Below are 12,070 nucleotides of genomic sequence, written 5' to 3' on the forward strand. Positions count from 1 at the left end.
AAAATAACGTAATGAGCTTAAGAGATCTAGGTTTCAGTAGATTTCTGTTAAATGTCTTCTTTTTCTGTGAATATTCTCGTTTATTTAATTAAAATTGTTAATAATAAGAAAATATAACATAATGATCTTCCGAGATCTGGGTTTCAGTAGATTTCACTTAAATGTCTTCTTTTTCTTTGAATATTCTTGTTTATTTGATTGAAATTTTTTAATAATAATAAGAAATAAAACAATTAGCTTCCATGATCTAGGTTTCAGTAAATTTCAGTTAAATGTCTTCTTTTTCTTTAAATATTCTCGTTTATTTGATTAAAATTGTTAAATATTAATAAAAATAGCATAATGATCTACCGATCATTATGTTATTATCAACAAGAATATTAAAAGAAACAGAAGACATTAATTGAAATATAGTGAAACTTAGATCTTGGAAGCTCATTATGTTATTTTTATTATCATTAAACAATTGCAATCAAATAAACGAGAATATACAAAGAAAAAGAAGAGATTTAACTGAAATCTACTGAAACCTAGATCTCGGAAGCTCATTATGTTATTTTTTATTATCATTAAACAATTTCAATCAAATAAACAAGAATATTCAAAGAAAAAGAAGACATCTAACTGAAATCTACTGAAACCTAAATCTCGGAAGATCATTAGGTTATTTTTATTATTATTTAACAATTTTAATCAAATAAACGAGAATATTTAAATAAAAAGTTTCTTTTGAAAATAACATAGTCACCTTCCGAGATCTAGGTTTCATGAGGTTTCAGTTAAATGTCTTCTATTTCTTTTGAATATTTTCGTTTATTTGATTGAAATTGTTTAATGATTATAAAAAATAACATAATGACCTTCCGAGATCTAGGTTTCAGTAGATTTCAGTTAGATTTCTTCTTTTTTTTGAATATACTCCTTTATTTGATTCAAATTGTTTAATAAGAATAAAAAATAACATAATAAGCTTCCAAGATCTATGTTTCAGTAGATATCAGTTAAATGTCTTCTTTTTCATTGAATATTCTTGTTGATTTGATTGAAATTGTTTAATGATAATAAAAATTACATAATGAGCTTCCGAGATTTAGATTACAGTAGATTTCAGTTAAATTTCTTCTTTTTCTTTGTATATTCTCGTTTATTTGATTGCAATTGTTTGATGATAATAAAAAATAACATAATGAGCTTCCGAGATCTAAGTTTCAGTAGATTTCAATTAATGTCATTATGTTATTTTTTGTTATCATTAAGTAATTTCAATTAAAATGAACGAGATTATTCAAAGAAAAAGAAGACATTTAACTGAAATCTACCTAAACCTATATCTCGGAAGCTTATTATGTTATTTTTATTATTATTAAACAATTCCAATCAAATAAATGAGAATATTCGAAAGAAAAATAAGACATTTAACTGAAATTTCCAGACACCTAGATCTCGGAAGGTAACTGTTATGTTATTCTTTATTATTATTAACCAAATTCAATTAAATAAACGAAAATATTCAAACAAAATTAGATATATTTATATTATTATTATTAAACAGTTTCAATGAAATAAACGAAAATATTCAAAGAAAAAGAAGACATTTAAGCGAAATCTACTGAAACATAGATCTCGGAAGGTCATTATGTTATGTTTTCTTACTATTAACCAATTTCAATCAAATAAACGAGAATATTCCAAGAAAAAGAAGACATTTAGCATTAATCTACTGAAACCTAGATCTCGGAAGCTCGTTATGTTTTTTTATTATTATAAAACAATTTCAATCAAATAAACGAGAACATTCAAAGAAAACGAAGCCATTTAAGTGAAATCTATTGAAACCAAGATATGGGAAGGTCATTATGTTATTTATTATTATTATTAAATAATTTTGATAAAATAAAAAAGAATATTCAAAGAAAAAGAAGTAATTTAACTAAAATCTACTGAAACCTAGATCTTGGAAGTTCATTATGTTATTTTTTATTATCATTTAACAATTTCAATCAAATAAACGAGAATATTCAAAGAAAAAGAAGACATTTAGTTGAAATCTCCTGAAACCTAGATCTCGGAAGGTGATTATGTTATATTTATCATTATTAAACAATTTCAATCAAATAAACGAGAATATTCAAAGAAAAAAAAATATATTTAACTGAAATCTACTGAAACATAGATCTCGGAAGGTTATTATGTTATTATTTATTATTATTAAATAATTTCAATCAAATAAACAAGAATATTCAAAGAAACAGAAGATATTAATTGAAATCTACTGAAACTTAGATCAGTTAAATGTCTTTAAGTAAAATCTACTGAAACCCAGATCTCGGAAGCTCATTATATTATATTTTCTTATTATTAACAATTTTAATTAAATAAACGAGAATATTCACATAAAAAGAAGACATTTAACAGAAATCTACTGAAACCTAGATCTCGGAAGCTCATTATGTTATTTCTTATTATTATTAAACAATTTCAATCAAATAAACGAGAATATTAAAAAAAGAAGGCATTTAAGTGAAATCTATTGAAACCTAGATCTCGGAAGGTCATTATATTATTTTTTATTATTATTAAATAATTTAAGTCAAATAAACGATAATATTCAAAGAAAAAGAAGGCATTTAACTGAAATCTACTGAAACCTAGATCTCGGAAGCTCCTAATGTTATTTTTTATTATCATTAAACAATTTCAATAAAATGAACGTAAATATTCAAAGAAAACGAAGACTTTTTTCTTTTAATATTCTCGTTCATTTATTTAAAATTGGTTAATAATAATACAAAATAACATAGTCACCTTCCGAGATCTAGGTTTCATGAGGTTTCAGTTAAATGTCTTCTATTTCTTTTGAATATTTTCGTTTATTTGATTGAAATTGTTTAATGATTATAAAAAATAACATAATGACCTTCCGAGATCTAGGTTTCAGTAGATTTCAGTTAGATTTCTTCTTTTTTTTGAATATACTCCTTTATTTGATTCAAATTGTTTAATAAGAATAAAAAATAACATAATAAGCTTCCAAGATCTATGTTTCAGTAGATATCAGTTAAATGTCTTCTTTTTCATTGAATATTCTTGTTGATTTGATTGAAATTGTTTAATGATAATAAAAATAACATAATGAGCTTCCGAGATCTAGGTTTCAGTAGATTTCAGTTAAATGTCTTCTTTTTCTTTTTATATTATCGTTTATTTGATTGCAATTTTTTGATGATAATAAAAAATAACATAATGAGCTTGCGAGATCTAAGTTTCAGTAGATTTCAATTAATGTCATTATGTTATTTTTTGTTATCATTAAGTAATTTCAATTAAAATGAACGAGATTATTCAAAGAAAAAGAAGACATTTAACTGAAATCTACCTAAACCTATATCTCGGAAGCTTATTATGTTATTTTTATTATTATTAAACAATTCCAATCAAATAAATGAGAATATTCGAAAGAAAAATAAGACATTTAACTGAAATTTCCAGACACCTAGATCTTGGAAGGTAACTGTTATGTTATTCTTTATTATTATTAACCAAATTCAATTAAATAAACGAAAATATTCAAACAAAATTAGATATATTTATATTATTATTATTAAACAGTTTCAATGAAATAAACGAGAATATTCAAAGAAAAAGAAGACATTTAAGCGAAATCTACTGAAACATAGATCTCGGAAGGTCATTATGTTATGTTTTATTACTATTAACCAATTTCAATCAAATAAACGAGAATATTCCAAGAAAAAGAAGACATTTAGCATTAATCTTCTGAAACCTAGATCTCGGAAGCTCGTTATGTTTTTTTATTATTATAAAACAATTTCAATCAAATAAACGAGAACATTCAAAGAAAACGAAGCCATTTAAGTGAAATCTATTGAAACCAAGATATCGGAAGGTCATTATGTTATTTATTATTATTATTAAATAATTTTGATAAAATAAAAAAGAATATTCAAAGAAAAAGAAGTAATTTAACTAAAATCTACTGAAACCTAGATCTTGGAAGTTCATTCTGTTATTTTTTATTATTATTAAGCAATTTCAATCAAGTAAACGAGAATATTCAAAAAAAGAAGACATCTGAAATCTCCTGAAACCTAGATTTCGGAAGGTCATTATGTTACTTTCATTATTATTATTAAACAATTTCAATCAAATAAACGAGAATATTCATAGAAAAAAATATAATTATCTGAAATCTACTGAAACATAGATCTCGGAAGGTTATTATGTTATTATTTATTATTATTAAATAATTTCAATCAAATAAACAAGAATATTCAAAGAAACAGAAGATATTAATTGAAATCTACTGAAACCTAGATCTCGGAAGCTCATTACGTTATTTTTTATTTTCATTAAACAATTGCAATCAAATAAACAAGAATATACAAAGAAAAAGAAGACATCTAACTGAAATCTACTGAAACCTAAATCTCGGAAGGTCATTATGTAATTTTTATTATAATTAAACAATTTCAATCAAATAAACAAGAATATTCAATAAAAAAGAAGACATTTAACAGATATCTACTAAAACATAGGTCTCGGAAGCTTATTATGTTATTTTTTATTATTATTAAACAATTTCAATCAAATAAACGAGTATATTAAAAAAAGAAGAAGTCTAACTGAAGTCTTCTGAAACCTAGATCTCGGAAGGTCATTATGTTATTTTTTATAATCATTAAACAATTTCAATCAAATACATGAGAATATTCAAAAGAAATAGAAAACATTTAACTGAAACCTTCTGAAACCTAGATCTCGGAAGGTCAATATGTTATTTTGTATTATTATAAACCAATTTAAATTAAATAAACGAGAATATTCAAAGAAAAAAAGTCTTCGTTTTCTTTGAATAATCTCGTTTATTTTATTGGAATTGTTTAATGATAATGAAAATAACATAAGAAGCTTCCAAGATCTAGGTTTCAGTAGATTTCAGTTAAATGTTTTCTTTTTCTTGGAATATTCTCGTTTATTTGATTGAAATTGTTTAATAATAATAAAAAAGAACATAATGAGAATCCGAGGTCTAGGTTTCCATGGATTTCAGTTAAATGTCTTCTTTTTCTTTGAATATTCTCGTTTTGTTGATTGAAATTGTTTAATAATAATAGAAATAACATAATGAGGTTCCAAGATCTAGGTTTCAGTAGATTAATATTAAATGTCTTCTTTTTCTTTGAATTTTTTCGTTTTTTTTTTACTGAATATGGTTAATAATTATAAAAAATGACATAGTGACCTTCCGAGATCTATGTTTCAGTAGATTTTAGTTAAATGTCTTCTTTTTCTTTGAATATTCTCGTTTATTGGATTAAAATTGTCTACTAATAATAATATAAATATATCTTCTTTTTCTTTGAATATTCTCGTTTATTTATTTTGAAATTGTTTAATAATAATAAAAAAAATAACATAATGAGCTTCCAAGATCTATGTTTAAGCTAATTTCACTAAAATGTCTTCCTTTTCTTTGAATATTATCGTTTATTTGATTTAAATTGGTCAATAATAATAATAATAAATAATATAATGACTTACGACAACTAGGTTTTAGTAGATTTCAGTTAAATGTCTTTTTTTTTCTTTGAACATTCTCGTTTATTTAATTGAAATTGGTTAATAATAATTAAAAATAACATAGTGACCATCCAAGATCTAGGTTTCAGGAGGTTTCAGTTAAATGTCTTCTATTTGTTTTGAACATTCTCGTTTATTTGATTGAAATTGTTTAATGATAATAAGAAATAACATAATGACCTCCCGAGATCTAGGTTTCAGTATATTTCATTTAAATGTCTTCTTTTTCTTTGAATATTCCCGTTTATTAGATTGAAATTGTTTAATAATAATAAAAAATAACATAATAGGCTTCTGAGATCTATGTTTCAGTAGATTTCATTTAAATGTCTTCTTTTTTATTGATTATTCTCGTTTACTTGATTGAAATTGTTTAATGATAGTAATAATAACTTAATGACCTTCCGAGATCTAGGTTTCAGTATATTTCAGTTAGATGTCTTCTTTTTCTTTGAATATTATCTTTTATTTGATTGAAATTGTTTAATGATAAATAAAAATAACATAATGAGCTTCCTAGATCTAGGTTACATTAGATTTCAGTTAAATGTCTTATTTTTCTTAGAATATTCTCGTTTATTTGATTGAAATTATTTAATAACAATAAAACAAAGCATAATAACCTTCCGAGATCTAAGTTTAAGTAGATTTCAGTTAAATATCTTCTTTTTTTGAATATTCTCATTTTATTTGATTAAAATTGTTGAATAATAACAAAAAATAACATAATGACCGTCCTAGATCTAGATTTCAGGAGATTTCAGTTAAATGTCTACTTTTTCTTTGAATATTCTCGTTTATTTGATTGAAATTATTTAATAATAATAAAAAATAACATAATGACCTTCCCAGATCTAGGTTTCAATAGATTTTACTTAAATGCCTTATTTTTCTTTAAATATTCTCGTTTATTTGATCGAAATTGTTTAATGATAATGAAAATAACATAATGAGCTTCCGACATCTAGGTTTCAGTAGATTAATGTTAAATGTCTTCTTTTTCTTTGAATATTCTCGTTTATTTTATTGATATTGGTTAATAATAATAAAACAAAAGATAGTGACCTTCCGAGATCTATGTTTCAGTAGATTTTGCTTAAATGTCTTCATTTTTTTAATATTCTCGTTTATTTGATTGAAATTGTTTAATAAAAATAATATAAATATACCTTCCTTTTTTTGAATACTCTCGTTTATTTAATTGAAATTGTTTAATAATAATAAGAATATTAACAAAATGAGCTTCCGAGATCTATATTTTAGCTAATTTCAGTTAAATGTCTTCCTTTTCTGTGAATATTCTCGTTTATATGATTTAAATTGGTCAATTATAATAATAGATAATATAATGACCTTCCAAGAACTAGGTTTTAGTAGATTTCAGATAAATGTGATTAAATGTCATAGGTTTCAGTAGATTTCAGTTAAATGTCTTCTATTTCTTTGAATATTCTCGTTTATTTGATTAAAATTGTTTAATAAAAAAATAACATAATGAGCTTCCCAGATCTAGGTTTCAGTAGATTTCAGTTAAATGTCTTCTATTTCTTTAAATATTCTTGTTTATTTGATTAAACCTGTTTAATAGGAATAAAAATAACATAATGACCTTCTGAAAACAAGGTCTCAGGAGATGTCACTAAAATATATTCGATTTCTTTGAATATTCGTGTGTGTTCAATTGAAATTGTTTAATAATAATAAAAAATAACATAAAGAGCTTCTGAGACCTAAGTTTCAGTAGATTTCAGCTAAATGTCTTCTTTTTCTTTGAATATTCTCCTTTATTTGATTGAAATTGTTAAATAATATTAAAACCAACATAATGACCTTCTGAGATCTAGGTTTCAGTAGAATTCAGTTAATGGTCTTCTTTTTTCGTTGAGCATTCTCGTTTTTATTTATTGAAATTGTCTAATAATAATAAAAAATAATATAATGAGCTTCCAATAACTAGGATTCAGTAGATTTCAGTTAAATGTCTTCTTTTTCTTTGAATATTCTCGTTTATTTGATTGAAATTGTTTAATAATAATAAAAAATAACATAATAAGCTTCCGAGATCTAGGTTTCAGTAGATTTAAGCTAAATGTCTTCCTTTTCTTTGAATACTCACGTTTATTCGATTGAAATTGATAAATAATAATAAAAATAATATAATGACATTCTGAGATCTAGATTTCAGTAGAGTTAAGTTAAATGTCTTCTTTTTTCTTGGAAAATTCTCGTTTTTTTATTGAAATTGTGTAATAATAATAAAAAATAATATAATGAGCTTCCAAGATCTAGGTTTCTGTAGATTGCAGTTAAATGTCTTCTTTTTCTTTGAATGTTCTCGTTTATTTGATTGAAATTGTTAAGAAATTTTATACTTAGTCATCAATTAATAGACTTTTGAGTCTGCTAGTAGTATCTATGTCTCTGAAAATTCATTTTCTTACATCTCTGAGTTTTGTAAAAACAGTTTGTGATGTTTGTGACAGTTTGCACAATAGGCCTCTGAACAGTCTATGCAAAATCAAAATTATTGAAATCAACTTTACTAAGACCTTACCAATATTTTCCTAAGACCAACATAGTTAGTCATAAAATATTTATTGAAATAATGACATATAGAATATTAATAATATAAAAATATGTTACATACATCATTATACATTATTAATATCATCGAACAACTTTGGACACTTTCAATCTGTCCCATCCCACTTTGAATCTTAGTTTGTAACCAGTAGAATAATCATTAATCCATTTTGAGTCTTTCACTATTTTTCTGGGGTGTCACCTACAGGTTCATTATGCATTTTATCTATTGTATTATTGCATTTATTGAGTATATTATCAATACTAGTAATAATGTTCACATGCGCTTTATTTACCATTAATTTATCTTTATATTCATTAGTGATATTGTCTGTCAATGCCATTTTATTTACTAGCGATTTCACTGTCTATTCTCACATTGTGTTTACACAGGTAACAGTTCCGGCACGTAGACAAGATATGATTTATGACATTAGTGCAACAGTTGGCCTTATTTTTCCCCTTTGCATTCATTTGAATATTAATACCAGAGCGATGGCAATAGAAGATGCCCATCTTCATCAACCATTATTTTTATCTTTGCATTCGCTTTCAGCACTATCATCTCTGGGTATCTCTCTCTCGCATATGCACCATGAGTAATGTTGAATGGTTTTGGTAGTCCAAACAAATCTAAACTCTCACTGGTATGACAAAGCACGGATACGTTTCCAATAGTGTTACCACTAGTGCTTGTTTCTTGGTTCAAATATTAGTCTTTGTCACCATTCAAAGCAATAATGATTTATCGTATGTACACACTTTCTTCGAATAATTCATCTTCACCCTTTTAAAAAATATGATACTGGTGCTTATCCTTCCATTGTAGGAAAACTACTGATTTAATACATACAATAAACTAGGTAATTTCGTTGAGCAGCCATAGAGTATCATTGGGAGAGTCGCTTATTGTCGATGATCAGCCAAAGAGTACCACTGGTACAGCCGCAAGCATATTTCATGTCATTTTAAGACATGTAAAAAAAAAGTTGAAAGATGTCCTGGTTGTAGTAATAATGCCTCAACTAAGACGTTCCCACATCTTTGCAAACCAAGTGCCAAGACCATAGCTCGTTATTGATGCATGATCTATGTAATAGTCCATTCCATAAGCTTTTGGTCTTGGACCAAGAGTAGCAGCATAGCAATCAATATCAGTACCAACGAATACCATCTTCATTTTTTTAAATATGATTAAAGCGTTTATCCTTCCAATGTACAAAATTACTGTTTGAAAATATATAAGAAACTATGTAATGTCAATAAGCAGCCATAGAGTACCACTGGTACAGCCGCATAAATAAAAAAAAATAATAAAAAAAAGTTGAATAAATTTCCGTCCAAAAAATTCAGTCCAAAAAAAAGAAAAGTGTTACTTCAAACATTATTTCTCTAATAGTAAAAGCCAGACTAACATATTTATATCATTCTCATTTCGTATTTTGAAGATATTAAATGTGAAATTTTTTTGTTTCATGCATATTTCATGTCATTCTAAGACATGTAAAAAAAAGTTGAAAAAAATTTCTATGTTAAAAAAATAGTAAAAAAAACAAACTTAAAAAAGTATAAAAAATAGGGGGAGGTATTAAAAAGTTGGGGGGAGGGGGCCCTTGGAGGTTGGGGGAGGGAGTCCCTAGGAAGTTGATGTCCTTCGTGGTCAGGGTCTTTGTTGGTTGAAGACCTTGATTGTTCAAATCCATAACCACCTCACTACTTGATTTTTAAGGATTTCTAAGGATTGTTCTGGATTTTTATATTAAAATTCTTCTTGGTAACTACAACTTTATTAGTTTCAACTTTTTAACATACTCAATTACAAAGAATATTTTATATTGCCCACACTCCTCATTTGATACTTGTGTATTGTACAGACCACAGCCGAGAAGTCAAAGCCAGGTCAAGTCACGAGATCTTTTCTTGGTAACTATAACTTTATTAGTTTCAACTTTCTAGCATACTCCAATGCTAAAGAATATTTTATATTGCCCACACTCCTCAATTGGTACTTGCGTATTATACAGACCATAGCCAAGAAGTGAAAGCTAGGTCAGGTCACAAGATTGCCTTGTCACCACTAACTGTTTTCACACATTTATGTCACGTTGCGTGAGACTTACCAATCCCTCAGACTTAACTTAACTGGTAAGCAGTTTTTACCCTTTACCGGCTTCATTCTATCCAAATAAAATAATATTCATACTATCCTCATCTTGGTTTCATTCCTATATTCAAGTCATTAATTCAGACCATTCAATGCTTAGCTATACTGAGCATACATCATGATTTGGGTCATTGACCTACATTAAATACAGGTATGATGTATCCGCAGTATTCCATACACCCTTGGCCCAGAAACCGATGTGGTTGGCCCAGAAAGCGGTCTGACAGGTTTTGTGCAATTAGAATCTATAGATGCATTACTACTTTCGTGGAACGAGAGAACATTCTAATACACACATCCTTCCTCTGTTGGTCTAAACTCGCAATTTAACCATTCATACTTCTGGTTTACTGGTAGAATCTTAAAAAGACTATGGAGACAAACTTACCTCATAGCCAAACTATCCTAAAAAAAATTTACAAAAATCCAGGCTATCTACCAATTCCTGTTTTAAATTACCAGCAAATTCGGCCTGATTAAGATCCATGATTTCTGTCCCATAACTTAATGCCATAGTTAAGGGAAATTTTCTCATACTTCCAGTACGGTAATCTTTTGCAATATAGTCCAATTCAATACAAGCCTCCCTTTTCTACATTTCAAAAATATTTGCCATTTCCAAAACTAGATTACTGTTTGTACCCCTGTTTTCCCCATTTGGGGATACTATACTGACTTTAATAAAACCATACTGTACTCAGGAACTCTCTTGACAAGGTCAGAAAAACTGTCCTTTTGCCAATTTTACTTTTAAGAATGTCACGCTAAGTAGTGAAAAGATAGTATTGGCTAGTGCATCAACAAGTAGGAAACGTCTGAAGACATGTGAATCGAGACATCTTTAACCAGAATATACGTCTTAAATGTAAACAAACTATTATGTTGATTCAACTCCTGTTTTAAAACTTAATACACTAACGGAAACAAAAAAAAAACAAACTTAACAACACTTGCTCGTCTAGACGCATAAGAGTAAAATAAAAATAGTTTATGGAAAACCCGTTCTTCAAGCCATACAATTACTGTATTTATTATCACTGGTGTATTTTATGTCACTAACTTACCAAAGTATTTTGTCTGGGCTAGGGATTATCTTCAGCATTTTTTTTTACTGACCTTTGTAGCTTTGAAAGCTGAATTAGGAAAAAGTAAATACTTTTATAAGCGGTTTTGTGGCTATATTTCTTAGAAAGCCTAGAGATTATTTGGTCCCATTTCACAGAACTAGCGCTGAGTTGACCTAACAATTTTTTTTTCTGCGTTCATGCCTTAAAAAATTAAAAGTCAAATAGATGGTGTTTTTGCCAACTAATAGACCACGCATGTAGGCTACAATCTTATAGCATCCGCAGAAAAAGTTATACCTGCCAGACCCTTAAAAAAGGGGAAAACTTAAATAAAATACCTGGATTTCCATCTGTTCCATTGCAGCCATCAATGCCTGGTACACCTCTAGGCCCTTCTAGACCAGACAAGCCATTAATACCAGCAGGTCCAGTAAACCCTGGGGGACCACTGTTACCCTGGAAGGTAGTAAATTCTTAATTAAAGTTTTGAATGCAGCCTTAAAGATCAGGTATAAATCATCCTCTCGCAACAGTATACCTTACAGGCACAAGTTCGTGAGGCATTTCTTATCCCTATCAATTTCCAGTCGGTGCGATCCTGAGTGATCCATTCAATGGCGTTCATTCTAGCTAGAGTAAATCTTTGACATATCTT

The 12,070-nt window shown here is 27.2% G+C and overlaps 1 protein-coding gene across 1 annotated transcript in view; it reads right to left on the reverse strand.

Annotated features, from left to right (window-relative positions):
* LOC148941432 (uncharacterized) overlaps positions 1–12,070 on the reverse strand; it is a 364,996-nt gene that overhangs the window by 297,398 nt on the left and 55,528 nt on the right. Inside the window, exon 3 of the mRNA XM_089104420.1 lies at positions 11,754–11,871. Within this exon, the coding sequence (XP_088960546.1) occupies positions 11,754–11,871 (118 nt within the window). The remainder of the gene's footprint in view (positions 1–11,753; positions 11,872–12,070) is intronic.

Source organism: Artemia sp. Qi Xiang Cuo, chromosome 18, assembly GCF_049724085.1.
Source record: "Artemia sp. Qi Xiang Cuo chromosome 18, ASM4972408v1, whole genome shotgun sequence".
Classification (NCBI taxonomy): Eukaryota; Metazoa; Arthropoda; class Branchiopoda; order Anostraca; family Artemiidae; genus Artemia; species Artemia sp. Qi Xiang Cuo.